Raw genomic sequence first — 20,392 nt, 5'->3', positions numbered from 1 at the left:
GAACTCAGGGGCACTTTGCCACTGAGATATACCCTAGCCCTTTTAATTTTTTTTTTTTTAATTTTGAGATAGTCTTGCTAAGTTTCTGAGGGTCTCCCTAAATTGCTGAGACTGGCCTCAAATTTGCATTCCTGCCTCAACCTCTAGAGTCACTGGGATAGCAGGGATGCACCACTGTGCCTGGCCTTCATAGCTCTTTCTTGGATGAAAGATTGAAACGGTCCATTGTTCAGACATCTTTAGGAATATTAAGCAGTATAGCTTTGGCTCTAGTTTCTTCCAATAGTTCCTCCAGATGAGGATTTCTTGACCTCAGCATTAGTGACATTTGGGCTGAGTACTTCTTGATTTTGAAGGGCTGTCCTGAAACTTGTAGATATCTAGCAGCAGCATCCCGGCCTCTACCCACTAGATGCCAATAACATATCCTCTTCCTCCTTGATCATAGCCATCAGATAGAGTAGGGATGGAGCTCAGTGGTAGAGTGCTTGCCTACCATGCACTAGACTCTGAATTTGATCCCCAGTAGTACAAAAACAAACAAACAAAAACTATGTGGTTAGCAAGAGAAATGAGGATAACCCTAAACTGAAAAGAAGCACTTGAGTTTTAATATCAAACAGCAACTTCTGAGCTGGGTGCAGTGATACACACCTATAATCCAGCTACTTGGGAGCCTGACACAGGAGAACTGCACATTCAAGGCAACTTAGTGAGACCCTGTATCTAAATAAAACAAAAAGGGGCCTGGGGTTGTGGCTCAGCAGTAGAGCACTCACCTTGCACTTGCAAGGCCCTGGGTTAGATCCTCAGCACCATATAAAAATAAATAAAACAAAGGTATTGTGTCCAACCACAACTAAAAAAAAATAAATATTTTTTAAAAGGGCTCTATATGTAGCTCAGTGTGCAAGACCCTGGGTTCAATCCCCAGTACCAAGATTTCTACAGAATTACTAAATATTCTGCAGAGAACTACTGGTCTAGACATTATTATAAGTAAAACTTCTTCCTATGAAATGCTGAGGTCCTCAGGCTATTCTATTTAATGTGATTATTTTAATGAATAGTTTGCTAGGAAATCTCATTTGTAGCCAACAAGCTCTAGAGATAAGACAGAGCCACTCTGTTGTGAGTGCCTGTCTCAGTCACTACACCTGCCTGCTCACTGCATGTCATTCATTCATTTATTTAGTATAGTCTGCCTGCTTGCAGGAGCCTTAGAAGCAGTACAAACTGGTCTGGGGATGTGGCTCAAGTAGTAACATGCTCGCCTGGCATGCACAGGGTGCTGGATTCGATCCTCAGCACCACATAAAAATAAAATAAAGATGCTGTGTCCACCGAAAATTAAAAAATAAATATTTAAAAACTCTCTCTCTCTCTCTCTCTCAAAAAAAAATGGTGTAAACTCATTTCTTCTAGAATATCTGGCTCTGTGCATTGCCCAGGCATCAGTGCTGTGTAAAGGGGTGCCCTTCTTCGTCAGAACTTTCCTCATGTTGTGTTCTAATTGCCTTTTCATCTCTGCCCCATTGAACTTGAAGGGCCATGACAGCAGAGACAATGACCATATTGTTCACCATAAGACTCCCAGTGTCTAGTAGGTACATGCTAGGTGCCCAATACACACATGTTTAATAAATATGTAGTAGAAATGGTAACATATTGTATTTAAACTTTCAATTCAAAAGTATAGAATTTAGCTACAGCTTATTTCATTTACAATAATCATTACTTGATTATCCATTTATTTAGAGTCTTCTATGCAATCAGTAACTTTACATGAGTGCTTGCTCACTCATCACAAACCAACTTTATGGGATAGGTAGTGTTGACTGAACTTGAAAGATAGGGAAATTGAAGCTCAGAGTTTGTGACTTAGGTGTTTATTTAGTAAGAAGTCCAGATTTGGACCTACACCCATCTAACTGCAGGGACTAATGTAGTCTGCCTGGTAGTCTCCTGTTTATGGTCATAAACCTATGTATTGGCTTGCTTTGCATCTAGAATGATTGTTTCATTAACCAGGACCAGAATTCTGTACAATTTACTTCACCTTTGCCTCTTTAAGAGATCTGCAGGGACATAGAAATGAACTTGTTATACAAAATCTTGTCTATAATGCCATTACGGGGACAAGATTTCGCATGTGGCTGTGAATCACAGAAACTGTTTTAATCCTGATTTGGGGGAGTATAGGAAAAGATACTGAGAAGGATAAAGTCCAAAATTTAATTATTGTATAAATATAATTTCTTTTTTGAACACACTGAAAAGTGAGCCACAGTTTTGCTTTCTTGAAATGCATCTTATTATTCCCCTGTGTTTAACATTTCTTTCCTCCAATTGTCAGATCTTTAGAAAAGTATACAATATAAGATTTGTCAAGCTGGGTGCCCACCTGTAATCCCAGCGCCCCGAGGAGGCTGAGGCAAGGAGGATGACAAGTTCAAAGCCAGCCTCAGCAACTTAGCAGCGGTGGGGGCGGGGGGAGAACCCTGTCTCAAAAAGGGGTTGGGGATGTAGCTCAGTGGCTATGTCAACCTGGGTTCAAAAAAAAAAAAAAAAAAAAAGACAACTGTTTATTTTCTATCTATTCTATCTCCACTAACTGCTTAAGAGCAGAGACTGTTAGTTTTCTTGCCATCTCTGAGAGCTGCTCAATCACTGTTGACGATGGTAACGAAGAGTAATGGAAAACGGTGTTCATCCTACTCAGCGGATGAACAAATTTGAGCACCTTTATCTGTCAGCTCCACTCCCTTATTATGGGGTACCTCAAGCAAGACAAGATTAGGGTCTTTCCCTTAAAGAGCTTTCAGCATGTTTGTTCCTTCCTCAAGCAGTGGTAAACTTCTTTTGTGGAAAAACCTCTTTTCTTTCCATCTAAGTTGGGATCTGTTGAGTAGGCAAAGGGAGATAAATGGGTAGTGTCCCAACTTCTGCCTTAGCGTGGGAGGTCTGCGGCCGACCGGTAGAAGGCGCTCCAGAGAACATTGTCCTTAGAAGGCCAAAGAACCCGCAAAAGATTGCGGAGGACCCCTGCCCCTGCGCTTCTTTCTCCTGCTGGTTTCCCTCAGAAGGAACCATGAGAAAATAGGAGGTCCAGACGACCGGGAAGATGCGAGGTTACTGTCCCACCCTTGGAGGACACACGCCCACATAGACCTCCCGATGTACCCTCACCTGCTTCGGGATGGGAAAGAGGGTGAGTTTGAGGAACCGCCCAGAGGGGCACGGCAGAGCGGGGTGCCAAGAGCCGGCTCCAGTCAACTCCCGGAACCCCGCCCCCGGCGCTCAGAACCCGCCCCAGGCACACAGACCCCGCCTCGGCGGCCCCGCCCCCTCCCCGGGCCCCGAGTGGTGCGCTCACAGCCCTGCCGGGGCCGGGGAGCCTCCAGGCGGAGAGGCTTCGGCCGCCCTGAGCCACGGCCTCCGCATGGAGGGGCCGCTTGGTTTACCACCGGAGTCTGGGCTGCTCCCGCAGCCACTGCAGGGAGGCGGAGCCACCGCTGTTCTGGAGCCTGGAGCCCGGCAACACCCGGGACACGAGACAGCAGCGCAGCGGTACAGCGCCCGCCTGCTGCAGGCCGGCTACGAGCCCGAGAGGTGACGCCCAGGGCAGGGCGCGCGGGGCGCATCCGGGGCGGGCGGCCTAGGAGGGCGCGGTGGCTCCGGGAACCCCGCGCGCAGCGGGGGAGGGGAGGGGCAGGCCCACACTCCCTTCCCTCCAGCGCCTCCACCCCTAACTTCCCGCGACGCGCTTCTGCAGCCACGCACACGGCTCAGGCTCGGGGATGCCGGAAGGCACTGTGCAACGGGTTAGGTGCTGCGTTGCTCCAAGGAACAGGAGAGAGAGTAGGTCGTTAAAACGTTCCCTGAAATCTTAGCCCTGGATCAGACCTCAACTACACACCCGACGACACCGGGTCCAAGTGGTTCCAACTCCTGGGGTTCAAACCGTGGTTCAGAGTCCCTGTCCAACTTTGCTTCCTCCACCTCAGCAGTTTGCTCCTAGAACCATCTTCAGTAGTCTTACTGGCCGGTGTGCGTGTCCGCATGGAGAGCCTCCCCAGGGCCAGGTGAAGACACTGGCCCCACCTCGCCATGTCCTTTGAGGCTGCCGGTCCGGCTCATCTCCTAAGACTCAGGACCCCATGCTGGGATCTGGAAGGGAGTGAGGGTGACTAGAGGAAAGTGGGGGCAATGAGCTAGGTCACAGTGGAACTGGCTGGAAAGGAGACAGCGGCTAATCTCTGGATTGTATCGCAGCTTGAAATGCAATCCCACTGTCCTTCCGGTCCAGAGGATTTGGACATCTTTCTCTGCCCCATCTGCTGGTGCTCAGCAGCTTGGGGAGGTGGTGACCTGGCTACTGGGTTTGGGGGGGGTGGGGAATTAGCCCGGTAGCTCTGCCCAGGGGCTGGCTGCTTATGTAAGAACTTTTAAAGGCTTAAGAGGCTTGGAAGCCGGGTCCCACCTGTCCCTGCAGGCTGTCTCTCTAGAACTGATGTAGGCTTAGGCAAACCCTGTCCTTCCTCCTATGCTAGGAATCCAGCTGCTTGAGGCTCAGGGTTCAGATGACAGGGGAAGGAGCACGGTCGGGGAGGGAGTAATTTGGGAGGACTCAAGATGACAGGGAGAGACCACAGTTGGGGAGGAAGTAGGCTGGGATGATTGGGGGCTTGATGAAGGCAGTATCTTGGATAGAGCAGGTACTAGAAAAAGTATCATTTCAGAGCTCAGGCTTGGAGCCACTCAAGAACATCCCTTCTCCAGATGTACTGTTGCATGGAAGGGACATTCCTTCCCTCCACCCCACCCCCCAACTTAGGCTCCCAAGAGCTTGTATAAAACCTGAGCCCCAGCCAGGTGGTGTAATGAGATTCAAAACCTGCTGGCTAGACCTACATCTGCCTTCACCCACCTGAAGCTGTGAAGAAGAGGCCAGGGTTCCATGAGAAGTCCTGGGCTTGAGTCCAGTGTTACTGCTCCTGGCTCAAACTTGGGCAAGCTGTGCCCAAGTTTTTCTCCCCTAAAAGTGTTTTGAAATCTTGTTCCTTCAAACAGCCCCAGACTCAGATAGAGATCTCTGGGCTCCCCCGCCTGAACCTCAGTACCCTGCTGGGTACTATTCCCCTACCCCTGATGAAGGGGTTTAGAACTGCCCCTACTACCCTTGAAGCTGCTACATGGGGAGTCTCAGGGGACCAGCAGACCTTCTTCAGGCTAAGGAGGCCCACTGGTTGCCTTGGTGTCTCCTCCCCATGGAGGAAGCAGCTAGGGAAGATCAGGAAGAGGGAGGAGTGAAGGGGTGGGGAAGGCAATGGATTAAGTCTCTGGAAAAGGACAGCCTAACCCAGGGCTGAGCCCAGCAGCTTAGAATAATGAGGAGCCCTGTCACAGGTCAGAGCAGGAGGGGTAAGGGTCCATGAAGTCTGTAATCACTAGGAAGGTGACCCCACACACACAACTCAGCCTGGCAGCCTCCTCCCCTGGATCCCAGTTTCCTAGACTGGGGTAGATGTCACATTAAGATGGCCTGAGACAGCAGAACCCAGCTGCTCTCCTGGGCCCCAGTCCTGGTCAAACCCTGCATAGTACCCTCGCTATTCCTAGGGGTTAGTGAGCCACAGAAGGTCCCTTAGAGACCACTGTGCTCTGAACTACAATTGGCATGATGGCCCAGTTCTATGGCCAGAAAAGGCTGCTCTGAATGGCCAGGGTGCTCTCTCTCTCTGGTTAGTCTCACTGCTTCTGTCCCAAATAGCCAGTTAGGGGTCCTAGTGACAAACTCCCCAGGATCCCCTCCATATGACCAAACTCCCCCTCCCCAATAGATCTCTTAATGGTGATCTCAGCAAGGTGTTTTCCAGTCATTTCTGGAAAGCTGGCTAGAGCTCTGGCTCAGTGAGAACCCCAGCGATCCCTTTCTTCTTTTCTTTGATGCCAGAGGGCATTCAAAGGCCCCCCATCTGGAGCCCCATTGAGGGAGGGAAACTTGAGGGTGGTGGTGTCCCTACCCCCTACAGGAGTCAAGAGGACATCTGTGAGTCTCCTCTAGCACTCTGGACTCCACAGGAAGTCTCCCCTCCCCTTTGTGCATGGATGGAACAGTCTGTTTTTCTGGCGGAGTTGGGAGGGGGGCATCCCGGGGAGCCTTGTGGCTTGGAAGTCAAAACTCCCCTGGGTCTGGCTGCCACCACACAGCTGAGAGGTAAACAAACTCAGCCTCCAAGGCTGAGGAGGGAGGGAGCCAGTGCCACAGACAGCCCCCATACTAGGGAAAGGATTGAGTCCAGTCTAACTCATTCGGTCACCTCATCAGAAGTGAGCTATGGAAACCATAGGAGAGCAAAGGGAGGAGACCATTGTGGGGGTGGGCACAAGGAGTAGCATTAGCAGTTCTGATCACCTGTCCCCCCCCCCCCAGTCAATTTGTTACCTAATCTTACTGCCCCCCCAGGTAGAAATTTTTGTCTTCCTGAGCACCCAGGGCCATTAAAACTTCTTGCTCTGGGATGTTTTCAAAAGTTCCCTAGCCCCTGTCCTGATTTTTATGCATACTTACTTGTCTGACACAGGCCTGTGAACCTCCCCCATCTTCCCACCACACTACCCTCCCAAATAAAAACAAACTGCCCTCTCTGGGGCCAAACTCCCTGGTTTCTACACCATTTTCTGAGCTGAGGTAAGACCACCAAAATGAGGCCTTGGACCAGGAGTCAAAAGCTCCCCTCTTTCCAAACTGTAGGTTTTGTTTTTTTAAGTGGGGGAATCTAATATTGGCAATTAATAGATTATGGAGTAAATGTGGTCATTTGTGAAAAATGCTTTGTAGACTGCAGAGGGCTCTGAGGCTGCCAAAGGTCAGAGAGTGTCATTAAATTCCCACCCCCTAGGAATAATGTAGGGCTTGGGGTAGTGGTCCAACTTCTACCTCCTGTGGCTTAGGGACAGGTGAGCCCAGATGAGTACTCAGGGATCCAGGCCTTGATCAGGGTGCGGAGATTAGTATTAGGGAAAAGAAGAACCACGTTAGAGGTAGGTACCCCTGAGGTTGGCAACTGGAGACAGGCCAGCAGATCCAGTGGCCAGGGGGATCTAGGCCTGGCATGCAGCTGGGGTCCTGGGAGGAGCGTGAAAAGGTGACAAAGGGGGCGTGTCCTGGCCTGCCACGGTCCCTTTCCTGGCAGGTCCTACATCCTTCTGCCCTGCCTCGGCAGGCAGGATCGCTGTGCCACTGCAGGCGGCCAGGGCGTGCGCGTGGTGTTGGCCGCGGCTGAGCCGTTCGGGCTCTGCCCTTTGTGCGGCGCGGGGCGGAGGCAGCGGTCCTCGAGGGAGGGGCGAGAGGAGAGGGCGGCGCCCGGGCCGCCCACTGCAGCCTTAACCCCCGCCCCTGACTCGCCCGGCTCGCGGCAGCAGCGTGGCCGCGGTGCGCGTCAGCAGCAGCAGCGGCGGCAGTGGCGGTGGCAGCAGCGGGGCGGCCCGCGAGGGTGTTTATGTTGGGTCGCGGTGTCTCCCGGCAGCATGGCGGACTACCTGATCAGCGGCGGCACCGGCTACGTGCCAGAGGATGGGCTCACCGCGCAGCAGCTCTTCGCCAACGCAGATGGCCTCACCTACAAGTAAGCTTGGGGCTCGGCCTTACCTGCGAGCGCGCACCGCCGCACTATAGCCCCCGGCCCCACACGTGCACGGCTGCCCCTTCCTGACGCCCGCTTGCCCCGGCCCAGTAAGAGTGACTTGGTGCCAGCTGTGGGGGCAGGGCCCGGGAAGGAAGGAGGCCCGTGCCGAGAGCAGACGGACGTGGCACAGCAACATCACGGCCCTCTGTGCCTTGACCCGTTTCTGGCCAGATCCGGGTGAATCCGGGCCCTCTTCCTCCTCTCTTGGGCATCTTGACCGCCTGGAAGGGCCTTGGGATGTGTCGGAAAGCGGGGTGTGGGAGTTTTGGGGAGACTTCAAGCAGACCTTGGACCAGGATGCCCTTTCCCTCCTAGCTTCTCCTGGAGAGCAAAGTGGTTCCTGAAGCCAGCTTGGGCAGCTGCTTGAATATTGCCCCCAGGAGAAGCCCAGCTGGACAGGGGAATGACTCCTTTTTTCCACCATCCAGTCCAGCCTTCCACTTGTGCCCCTGCCTATCCACAGGTTGGCACTTTGCATGAGTATTTTGTGACTATCACCCCAAAACCCACCGCACATAGGATTTTGGAGGAGGATGGAGATCTACTCTGGCCCTGAGCCAGTTGTCCTGCCAGTTGCAGGCCTGGCACTAACCATGCCTCCTGGCTGCAGGACTATGTCTCTGCCAGGAATGAGCATCAGAACTCTGGACTGGGGCAGAGTGAGGATGCTGGTGACCCAACAGTATCCTTGGACTGCCCCCTGCCATCTCTAGTCTGGATGGTAAGCATTCCTACTTGGCAGGCAGTTTCCCTAAAAACCAGGATACACTGTCATTCCTGGGAAGGGTCCCCCCTTGCCTGCCCATAGGGAGCGGAGTATATAATGCTAAAAGGCCCTGATTCTGTCTCACTTAAAGGTCTTATACAAAAGAAGGGCTGCCAAGAGGCAGGGGGCAACAAAAATTCTGTTTCTGTAATGGTGTTTGGTGATGGGATAGAGGGTGTAACCTTAATAGGTTTTTCACTGGAGTTTCCTAGGGGAACTCCCTAGGGGAACTTCTAGGAGTTTCTCTAGGCCTTGGGGCACATTAACCACCCACTCCCATCCGCCCTAAAGACTTTTCCTTCCTGCACTGGAGGCATCTGTTACTTTGCTTGTTAGGGTTCAGAGTGCTCTGAAGTGTGGGACGGACATTTGTTTTTTGGGTGTGTCTGTCAAGGCCTGCTGTGATTCCAGGCAGGTTGAGCCTGCTGGGGACCTGGGGCTGTGGCACTGCACCTAGACATACCCATGCAGGCCTGCACTCCCGCTTTGGACTTCTCTGTGATCGTGGCCTACTCTAGAGTTGACAACTGCCAACTTTGGCTGTTCCTGTCAGGCTTCCTTGCTCCCCTTCCCAACCACGGTCATGTCTGTTGGTTGCTTCTGGCCTAGCATCTGCTATGTTAGAACTCAATCCCCTGGGGTCCCTCCATGCTGCTTTGAACCTTGGGTGACTCAGCAGCCCTGGCACTGGAGTGTGCAATTCATCCTGTGCTGGGTCACATTCATGCCATGTTGCACTTCAAAATTGTTCTCAGGTTGTTTTCTTTTGTTGATTTACTATCTGCCCCATCAACACTGCAGGCACTGTATCTGGTTTCTGTGGCCATATGGGAACTTCTATGTTCTCACAATATCCACTGAGACCTGAAGGCAATGGATATTGTAGGCCATCTACCTTAGTGGCACCCAGATCCACAGACCTGCCATCTTTGGCTCTAGCTCTTGGGGCTGGAGTCAGCAAGACACTAGTGAGGGGAATAAAGAGGGTTTGTAGCAGTGGGACAACAGGGATCAGAGGGCTCCAGCCTCAGCTTCTCTGGCCTTTTCCCCATCCCCATGATGCCTCCCCTGGCATGGCAGGCCCTGCCTCTTTTGGGTACCCATGCCCATCAGTAACACTCACTTTCTGTCTTTGCAGCGACTTCTTGATCCTCCCGGGATTCATAGACTTCATAGCTGATGAGGTGGTGAGTCCCTCTTCATTTGGTTGGGGAAAGGCTGGCTGTGTGATAGAGGACGCTGACTTCTTGCTCAAGGGAAGGTGTGGGAGAGACATTTCTTGGGAATGTGGTGGGTATAGCATTTATTGTTGCCAGAGGAACTGGCACAGGGCAAAGCGTTTTGTCTGGTGGGACAGAGGCAGCTGGGGGGTTCTGGGAAGTGCTGAGTAGGGGCCTGGCATGGGTCCAGAGGATGCTCTGTCACTGACAGAGCTTGGGGGAAGGTTCAGAAAAGGCCTTGGGACAGAAGGGATTGGGCGTGGCTGCCTTATTATGTAGACCATAAGGTCTGCATGTTGTCTGAAATGCTGAGCAAGGACAGGGAGGAAGCCAGTAAAATTATAGACACTTGGAATATTGTGTTCAGTGATCATTCACTGACCCTACATTGGAAAAGAACTGGTAAAAAGGTTTGAAAAAAGTAGGATTTGAGACAAATATGAGGAAATATATGGCTTACTTTCCACAAGGGGCTGAGCAATGAGCCAAAGCAATGAACAGTTAATATATGGTCAACTCAGAGAAGCCAAGAGAGATAATGAGGATGGTATAGATTAGTTCATGAAAAAGTTTGGTGTTCTATGATGGATTCATGCACCTTTTAAAAAGGGGAAGAGGAGAAGCAGGAAAGGGAAGATATTGGGGAATGAGGTTTATTAAATTATATCACATACATATACAAATATGGCAAAATAAATCCCACTATTGCATATAATTATAATGCACCAATAAAAAAGCCATTTCTATTGCTGTTATTATTGCTCTTTATTCTGGTCTGATTCTCATGAAAGGCCAGAGCACCTGAGCCTAGATCATTTATGTGTTGGCAAAGCTAATATCAAGCCTGTGAGTAGCCAGAGCTGACCCAGACAGATTATTAGGGGAACATGTAGGCTATTTTGGAGATTTCTTTTATGACAGCAACCAGGAAGCCTTGTTGATCCAGCTGTTCAGTTTAACATAGTTTCCTGCTGGGCGTGGTGGTACATGCTTATAATCCCAGCAACTTGGGAGGTTGTAGCAGGAGGATTTCAAGCTTAAGCCCAGACAGGGCTTTTAGAGAGACTCTGTCTCAAAAAAATAAAAATAAAAATGTCTGAGGGTGTACCCTGTTGATAGAGCACTCCTGGGTTTAAGCCCCAGTTCTGCAGACCCTGAGCTGGCTGCTAGGGAAAGAAGGACCAAAAAGATCCTCTTGCCTAGTTATTTAGGGTCTCCCTTTCCTTGCCAGGAAGGTTGTAGCTTTTCTTCTGTGGCATGATAGGAGAGGAGAAGATGACATTTTCTAGGCTGTGGGGCCAGGGTTCTGGCCCAGGGTCTGTGATGGACCTAAGGGGTCTGTGAATCTCAGAAATGACAGTCTGTGTCTGGCAGCTTGGGGAACTGGGACTGGGGGTAGCTGTTGACTTGAATCTCAGAGTGATCTATGATCTGGCCTTAAACACCTTTATAGGCAGACAGACTCCCCAATCTGCACGAGTCTCCCCTATCCAAAATGATCAGGACCAGAAGTGTTTCAAATTTCAGATTTTTTTTTGAAAATTTTAATATTTGCATATATGTAATAAGATATTTTGGGGTGGGGCCCAAGTCCACACCAGAAATTCATGTTTCATATACATCTCATACATTTAGCCTGAAATAATTTTATGTGCTATTTTTAGCATGCCTGCATTTTGACTATAACTTGTCCCATGAGGTCAAGTGTGGAATTTTGTATTATCATTCTGGTGCTCAGAAAGTTTTGGATTTTGGAGGATTTGGGATTTGGACCAGCAGTGCCTATCCCTGACTTCTTTGCAATCCTGACTTCTTTCTTGAGCTCTAGACCCTTAGGCACTCACTTTCCAGTGCCAATAGACACCTTCATGTCCCTCCCTCTACCTCAACCCTTGTCACCCAGACTCCAGTCACCACATGCTCCCGGTGGTCACTTGGCTCTATTGTTTTTCTTCATAGCCTTCTTCCTGACAGAAGTCATCTTGTCCGTGTGTTTCATGTCTGTTATCTTTCTTTCCAAGTAGAATATCAGTTTCATGAAAGCTGCTTTGCTCACTGCAGTTTCCCCAGGGCCTGTCCTGATGCAGGTTATATGTAGGTGCTGGTGAGTGTTGGCTGATAAAATCTATTAATGGACTGTGCCTCCATCTTCAGGACCTAACATCAGCCCTAACCAGGAAGATCACACTAAAGACACCCCTGACATCCTCGCCCATGGATACTGTGACAGAGGCCGACATGGCCATTGCAATGGCTGTGAGTTCTATGCCTGCATGGGGACTCTAGGCAGAGGGAACGGAACAGGATGGGCTGTGCTGAGGGGCCGGGCTGAGGGAGGTTAGTCACGACTCTGATCACACTTTCCTTCCACCCCAGCTGATGGGAGGAATTGGTTTCATTCACCACAACTGCACCCCAGAGTTCCAGGCCAATGAGGTGCGGAAGGTCAAGGCAAGTACCAGGCCCCACCCCAGAAAGATGCCACTTGGCAGGCCCTACCCTGCAGGCCATCCCACCCTCCCTGCAGCCCTACAGGCTGCTGCTTTCCCTGGTTGACTGCTATGGGGTCCTGGCTTTCCTTCCTCTCAGTGGAGACAAAATGAGTCCTCATTTTTCCACTATACTCCCCCCAACCTATTGAGGTCCCTGGCTTCTCTGTGGCACAGCCAGGGCTGCCTCACTCCCCCATGACTAGGCTGCACATCACCCCTGGATTTCTTTCAGCCTTCTCCTTCCCCTCCTGCCCACAGAAGTTTGAGCAGGGCTTTATCACAGACCCTGTGGTGCTGAGCCCCTCGAACACTGTGGGCGATGTGCTGGAGGCCAAGATCCGGCATGGCTTCTCCGGCATCCCCATCACCGCAACAGGCACCATGGGCAGCAAGCTGGTGGGCATCGTCACCTCCAGAGACATTGACTTCCTGGCTGAGAAGGACCACACCACCCTGCTCAGTGAGGTGCCAGCAGGGCAGGGCAGGCAGGGCTGGAATGCAGAGAGGGTTCCACACCCTGGGGCCCCAGGCTAGTGTCTGTGACTAGGGACCAGAGGGAGGTCTGGCTCCTTCTCTTTCACCTGCCAACTTGCAGGCAAATGTTCCTGACCCCACAGGTGATGACACCACGAATTGAGCTGGTGGTAGCTCCAGCAGGTGTAACATTGAAAGAGGCAAATGAGATCCTGCAGCGGAGCAAGAAAGGTACTGGGGAATGGGCAGAAAACTCCACACCCAGCATGATTACCTGTACCCTAGATCTCCCTGTTCCTCTATAGCCTCGCAGCAACCACACTGGTCCTTGGGGAAGGTTCGAATAGCCCCAGGCAGACTGGAACATGAATCCTGATATCCTCCTGGCTTAGGGAAACCTGTTCTGAATTCAGCATCTTCACAGTATGTTTCTCAAAACTAGTCCTGTGAGGTGCTCATCACATAATAAAGGCTCTTTGGCCTCAAAAGTCTGAGAAATGCTGTTTCCTATATCCCCTTTCTTGCATAAAGAATTACATATTGGCTCATTCAAGGCTCTGAGAAGTCCTGCAGTTAAATTTGATATTGGAGCTGTTTATATAATAATCACTAGATTCCTATAGGCTAATCTTTATTTGGCCCATACCAGAGAGTTCTTTGGAGTTTGTATTGGGCAGGGCATGTGTCCCCTCCAAAACAGCATCATATTTATGCCCTGGCTTGTGACCACTGCTTAGGGGCTGTCCCTCCCACCCCTAACAGACCACAGGACATAAAAAGCCCTGGAACCTGCTTGCCTAAGTTTCTTTGCTTCCTGTGCCTTGGGAAGAGATTCAGGTTTTTAGGAACACTTCCTGGGTGGGTGCTGTCACCTAGTGGCTGGTTTGGGTACTTCAGTGGAATCTTTGGCATGGTCCATTTTTCTCTTTACCCCCAAATACACATCACCCAATCCCCCTGCCCATCCCAAAGTCTGCTTCTTCAACTTACCTCTGCCTTCCTGGCCAGGGAAGCTGCCTATTGTTAATGATCGTGACGAGCTGGTGGCCATTATTGCCCGCACCGACCTGAAGAAGAACCGAGACTACCCTCTGGCTTCTAAGGACTCCCACAAGCAGCTGCTATGTGGGGCAGCTGTGGGTACCCGTGAGGACGACAAATACCGCCTGGACCTGCTCACCCAGGCGGGAGCCGACGTTATAGTGCTAGTAAGGAGGCTAGTGGCTCCTCAGAGTTGATGCTTCTATGTCTCCACATTCACCTCTCATTTAGCCTTGACCTTCCCTCACTGTTCTTCCTCTTAATTTCTGCACACTCCCTAGTGTCAGAATTCTGAGAGTCACAGGCTTTCTGTGGAGCCCAAAACAATGGTGGGCCCCCTGAGAGACTTCCTCATGCATAAGTAAACCCTAACAACTATAGTTCACATTCACTGAGAGCCTCCTACCCTTGTTAGCGCGACACTGAGCTAAAATCTTACCTTTTGGCATATTTGCTCATTTAATCTTTGCAATGCACCTTAAAGTACAACTATCATTCTCAATTGTTAGATGAAGAAACCAAGGCTCAGAGCACTTAAGTGCCAGGCACCATGGCACATACCTGTAATTCTAGCAACTCAGGAGGCTGAGGCAGGAGGATTACAAATTCAAGGACAGCCTCTGCAATTTAGCAAGGACCTATCTCGAAGATAAAATAAAAATTAGGTTTGGGGGTATAGCTCATAGGTTAAGTACACCTTTGTTCAATGCCCAGTACCACGAAAAAGAACAAAAAAGGCAGCTAAGTAATTTCATTTGGTTGGTAGGGATTGACATTACTGGTTAGGGACTACATGCGGCTTATGTTAGTTAGCTTTCCATTACTGTGACAAGATACCTGACATAATCAACTTAAAAGGCTTTTTTAGAGGTTTTAGTCTACTTGTCCGTGTTTTGGGCCCTATGGTAGTATAGTACATCTTGGCGGGAGAATGTGGTGAAGGCCAGGAAGCACAGAGATAAAGGAAAGAGAGGGGCCAGTATGCCTGGTGGCCTAACTTCCCTCACCACGCTCCTCTTAAAGGTTCTATTACTTCCCAATAGTGCCATCGACTGGGATCTAAGTCTTCAACATGTTGTCATTTTGGGAATTCAAGATCCAAATTATAGGAGGGCCAGATAGTATCTCTCTTCCATGAGGACGTACTTGTACAGGGGGATAGGGAGGCACAGGAAAAGGCTGTGTCTCTACTGAAGACTCAGTGTTGTTTAATATTCTGGGAAAGCTAGTCCTTTTAAGGATCAGCCAAAACTTGTCAAGTGACTCTTCAGGAGAAACAGAATTAGCACTGTTTTGTTGTTGTTGTTTCTTTGTTTGTTTTGGTTTGTTTTTTGGTACCAGGGATTGAACTCAAGGGCATTCAACCACTGAGCCACATCCCCAGCCCTATTTTGTATTTTATTTAGAGACAGGGTCTCACTGAGTTGCTTAGCACCTAACTTTTACTGAGGCTGACTTTGAACTTGTGATCCTCCTGCCGCAGCCTCCCGAGCCGCCAGGATTATAAGTGTGTGCCACTTCCCCTCACCTAGAACAAGCACTGTTGAAACAGTTTTCACAGTTTCAGGGATTCATCCATTCAGAGTCTTCCTCCCCCAGTGAGGAGCCTCAGCTCTCTAGCCTAAGCTTTCTGTCCCGTTTCTCCCAGGACTCATCCCAAGGGAACTCAGTGTATCAGATTGCCATGGTACACTATGTCAAACAGAAGTACCCCCATCTCCAGGTGATTGGTGGAAATGGTGAGTGCAGGCTCTCCTCTCATCCCCTGCTCCAACCTCCTCACTCTTCTCTGTCCTTTTCCACCCCCAGATTGGGGGGATGGATAAATAGAGGTCCTGGGAAGCCCCTGGGCAGGGCAGGGGCATCCCATCCTCACACTCTTCTTCTGTCTCCTCCCCACCCCCAGTGGTGACAGCAGCCCAGGCCAAGAATCTGATTGACGCTGGTGTGGATGGGCTACGTGTGGGCATGGGCTGTGGCTCCATCTGCATCACCCAAGAAGGTGGGTGTCCACGGTGGGAGGAATAACTGCTAGGTCCTTTCTAGTTCTTGCTCCACAAGTGCCTAGGAGTGCCCACCCTGCCAGGCCCTTCCTGGGATAGTGGGTTAGGGTAACTCATGCAGGACCAAGTATGTGAGGGCACCTGAGTTTTGGGTGTCTACCAACCTGCTACTCAGATCCTGGTCAAGGAGACTCCATCTGCAGCCCAGGGCTGTGTGCCTACTTTTATAAGGCGCTTGTTGGAAGCCATATGAGGGTTCAGACTGGATTTGTGACAAGGTAGATGCTTAGAGACACGAAGACAACATTTTGGGACAGTATAAACCCACATTACCATGTGGTGAAGGAGCGGGACGGAGAGTTCCGCTCCATAGGCACTTGTGGAACAAGCCTTTTTGCAGGGTAGGTTCCTGAACATGGAGGGGAAGAGGAGACCCTGACATGTGTTGCCAATGTAGTTGATAGAGTCCTGCTTGAAGGCTGGTCTGACTTGTGGGATGACTGCCTGGAAGTGTTGGGTCTGGCTTGGTCAGAGGGAATGTATCTGGCCCCTCCTGTGAGGGTCATTTCTCCAATACACTGAATGACCCACTCTGTGCACCCTGCCCCAAATATCTCCATGTTTTGGTCTTTGCTTTTTAAGTTTTTACCCTTCACCTTCGCTGACCACTATGGTGGAACATGGGCCCTCTCTCATTTGACAAATACTGATTGAGCACCTACTACTTGCCAGACTCTGCACTAAGCATTGAAGTATAGTAAGGACAAAACAAATGAAAGTCCCCTTTTCTAGTTTATCTAGCCTTTAACCTACCCCTATCAAAGTACTGGTTCTTTAGAATTCCCACTTAAAACCTAAAGGACCTTGGACAATTAAAGAAATGAATGTGAACCAGTGTCCAATAAGTACCTAACTCTAATAACAGCTTTTGCAAATGAAAACTTCAAAGGGGACCTTGTGCCTCCAGAGTAGATGATGCTGGGGACCACCAATCTGGGGTGCTTATACTCTGAAGACCAGTACTGATCCCCCCACCTGAATCCCCTGTAGTGCTATTATGGATGGGTGACCTAGATCCCTGAAGTGACATTCACTCTGATGTTATCTCCTGACACCTATCTTATGCTCAGAAACACCATCCGCTCCCATCCCTTTCCCCAGAGTGGAGGGAGGCACAAGGAGAAAGGGCTGGCCCAGCCTGTGCCTGGCCCCTGTGCTGACTCCTCTCTGTCCTGTGCACCCTCCCTCTCCCAGTGATGGCCTGTGGCCGGCCCCAGGGCACGGCTGTGTACAAGGTGGCTGAGTATGCCCGGCGCTTTGGTGTGCCAGTCATAGCAGATGGTGGCATCCAGACTGTGGGACATGTGGTCAAGGCCCTAGCCCTTGGAGCCTCCACAGGTAAGGGGAGGGGCTTGGGCTGGGAGTGTGGGGGCAGTAGGAGGGCTTTGGGGGCAGGAGGCACTGATCCTTTAACTTTTACAGTGATGATGGGCTCTCTGCTAGCTGCCACCACTGAGGCCCCTGGTGAGTACTTCTTCTCAGATGGGGTGAGGCTCAAGAAGTACCGGGGCATGGGCTCTCTGGATGCCATGGAGAAGAGTAGCAGCAGCCAGAAACGATACTTCAGGTATGTGCCCCCGTCCCAGCCCTGGTAGATCAACCTGCAGTCCTTGGGTCCACACATGCCCCTGACCTCCCCAGATGCCACCTGTCCCCATATCGTGGTTCTGGAAACCAAGACACAGGCATAAGTAGCATAAGTAGCAGATGCAGGGCCAGGACCTGGGCCACCTGACCCAGAGGGTGTGCTTGTCCCTGCTGTAGCCTAGTGAGTGGGTGCTGTGGGACCTTTCTGGGTGGCATCCCCTCTGCCTGTGCCCTGGAGAGTTAGGGTGGGGTCCTCTGAGCAGCCGTCTGCTGGGCTCAACCTCCACAACCTCCCTGCAGTGAAGGGGATAAGGTGAAGATCGCACAGGGTGTCTCAGGCTCCATCCAGGACAAAGGCTCCATTCAGAAGTTCGTGCCCTACCTCATAGCAGGGATCCAGCATGGCTGCCAGGACATCGGGGCCCGGAGCCTGTCCGTGCTGCGGTGAGCACTGCCACTGGAGGAGGCCGGGAGGCTCCACCCATCTTGTTCCTTTCTTTCTCTTCACTTGGGCAACCCTAACCTGCTCATCTGCCTGCCTGCCAGGTCCATGATGTACTCAGGAGAGCTCAAGTTCGAGAAACGGACCATGTCAGCCCAGATCGAGGGTGGTGTGCACGGCCTGCACTCGTAAGTGGGTGGCCTCGCTGGCTGGCACTGGGTTGGGCACATGGGGCCAGGGTTCAAAGGCCAAGTTGAGGTTCCAGGGGCCCCGTGGACCACCCATACCAGGGATGGGTGCTGTTGCAGGATGACCCATCGCCCTGTCCTACAGGGCCCAGCCCACCCTGGAACCTTATCCTGTAGCCCCTATGCAGCCAGGCAACTCCCCTCCCCTCGGGCATCTCCCCGAGCAGGGCACGGGAGGTGTGGCCGCTAGCCCCACCTGGGCTCCCCAGCCCTTGCTTGCTCAGGAAGCTTGGTGGCTGGTGGCAGGGGACTGGTGGTGCTAGGCTCTTGCTGGTGGTGGCCCCAGATAGGCAGGCAGAAGGGGGCAGGAGCCCTCTGGTGGGGAAAGGGGCAGAGAAACAGGTGCTAGGGCCGGCGCTGGGGCAACTGCGGGTGGAGGCAGAGCTGGTTGGCAGCAGTAGTTGCAGGCATGTGGCCCGCCCTGGTCAAGAGGGCCCATCTCCCCAGGCATAGGCGGGCATCTAACCTGTGTCTCTTTCTGCCCCACCCTCCCATAGCTATACCTTTCTGCCGTGTAAGTAACTGCGCTGCCCGGGCCAAGAGTAGAGTAGAGCAGGGGCAGTCTGGGTGGGACCTGGGCTGGGAGGATGGGCACTGGGTTGAGGGTGGTGCCAGGATAGAACCATGGGACATGGACCCTGGGATTTGGCTCTCCTGGCCCCTGGCTCCAGCACCATGGTAGAGGAGGCTATCCATGACCCCCTCATCCAGCAGCAGAAATTCAGATTCTTTTCGGGGTGCAGGGAGATCCCCGTGACCACAGGTCTGAGGCTGCTGGATCCAGTCCCATTTTAGACTGGACCCAGTGACTAGAAGGAGCCTGGCCACTGTGTGTGCAAGGGTGGGGCGCAGACAAGGAAGCAGATCAGCTTTTGGCCAGAACTCACTCTGTAAGGATGGCTGAGCTCCGTCTTCACCCCAGGAAATGAGGACAGTTCACTCAGATGTGGCAGTGGCTGGAAGGAGCATGGCTCTCTCTGGACCTGGCACAGTTCTTCAGGGAGCCTGGCCTGGGAGGACAGAGGCCCAGGGCTGCCTTCTGCCTCCTCCCACCCAGAGACAGGGGCTCTGCAACAACCTGTCCTTTCCCAAATCTGGGGGTTCCTGGGTGAGGGGATTTTAGGAAGGGAACAGGGTCCACACACCCACTTTGTCCCCTCTTGCTTTATCCCCACAGTTACGAGAAGCGGCTGTACTGAGGACAGCGGTGGAGGCCGAGGTGGTGGAGGGGGCACATCCCAGGGTCTCCCTTCAGGCACAGCTTCCCTCCATAACTGAGTGGTCCATGGATTTGCACTATGAGTTCCCAGCTCCTTTCCAGGGAGAGAGGTGGGGAGGCCCTGAGGGGACAGTGGCCCTTCCCTGGGCACCCCCCTGCAGAGTCAGGATGCTCCCTGGACCAGGCTGCCCTGGGAGCTCCCCGGGTTTCCCTTCTTCAGCCCTCTGAGCCCAGCCAGCCTGGGTTCTCAGGCCCTGTGCCTGCCTCAGGTCTCTCTTGCTGCAGTCTGCTCTGGCCCAGCTCCCACCCATGGGGCAGGTGGCCCCTCCTGGCTTCTCCTGTAGGGCATCTCCCTCTCTGCCCCCTCCCCCGCAAATGGTGCTCTCCTGGCCTTGCCTCTGGCCCCTTCCCGGGCTGCTGCCCTCTCAGCCATGTGGCACTCTGGGCTCCTGATCAAGGCCAGGGGGAGGTCTCTGCCCCCTTCCCCTGGCCTGAGGCTACCCCAGGCCCTGCTCCTCAGGCCACTCCCCCCTCCCTCAACCTGGGGAAGAGACCTGCCGGACATTCCTGACTCTCCACTGTCCCCAGGTGTACCATCCCTGCCCTCTCCTCTCAGCTGCAGTTGAAGGCTTTAACTTTGCACACTTTGGGGTCACAGTTGCATAATTATATATTAAATAATCTGAATAAATCGAGCAGGTCTTAATGACTGTGAAATCTTGTCTCTGTCCCTTGTCTACTGGGCGACTGGCTGATGGTGAACCAGAGCCTCACTGGAGATGGTCCTCCCAGGAAGGCAAGGAGGGTGTTGGAATACTCAAGGGGATACTGGCACAGCTGTTTTTGTGGCAGGTTGTGCCAGGTGACCAGCAGCTCCAGCACTGGGCAGTATTGCAGAGAAGGTCATCCCAGCTGTAGAAGACCAGCATTGAGGCCTTATGAGGTGCTGCTGTACCATTGCAACCTGATAATGGTGAACAACGCAGAATGGACACAGGTGGAAGTACTGGGTGGTATGGCCCTGAACTGAGTGATCTCATTAGCTGAGACACACCTATGGGCACAAGGCAGATGAGTGAAAATTCCCACTATTCCCTGCACCTCAGGACCTGCCCCCATTTGCCATCCTCCACCCCACCCCACCCCACC

The 20,392-nt window shown here is 52.0% G+C and overlaps 1 protein-coding gene across 1 annotated transcript; it reads left to right on the top strand.

Moving 5' to 3' along the window:
- The first annotated feature begins 3,351 nt into the window (after nucleotides 1-3,351).
- On the top strand, nucleotides 3,352-19,960 carry Impdh1 (inosine monophosphate dehydrogenase 1). The gene is made up of 15 exons (XM_076834340.1): nucleotides 3,352-3,612; nucleotides 7,533-7,631; nucleotides 9,596-9,644; nucleotides 11,832-11,933; nucleotides 12,054-12,128; nucleotides 12,428-12,634; nucleotides 12,787-12,874; nucleotides 13,652-13,851; nucleotides 15,333-15,423; nucleotides 15,591-15,686; nucleotides 16,942-17,085; nucleotides 17,170-17,314; nucleotides 17,635-17,778; nucleotides 17,881-17,964; nucleotides 19,202-19,960. The coding sequence occupies exons 1-15, from the start codon at nucleotides 3,443-3,445 to the stop codon at nucleotides 19,221-19,223; spliced, it is 1,716 nt and encodes a 571-aa protein (XP_076690455.1). The 5' UTR covers nucleotides 3,352-3,442; the 3' UTR covers nucleotides 19,224-19,960.
- The last annotated feature ends 432 nt before the right edge of the window (nucleotides 19,961-20,392 follow it).

Source organism: Callospermophilus lateralis, chromosome 1, assembly GCF_048772815.1.
Source record: "Callospermophilus lateralis isolate mCalLat2 chromosome 1, mCalLat2.hap1, whole genome shotgun sequence".
NCBI lineage: Eukaryota > Metazoa > Chordata > Mammalia > Rodentia > Sciuridae > Callospermophilus > Callospermophilus lateralis.
Note: the sequence above shows the minus strand (reverse complement) of the source record. Positions and strands in the feature narration are given on the sequence as shown.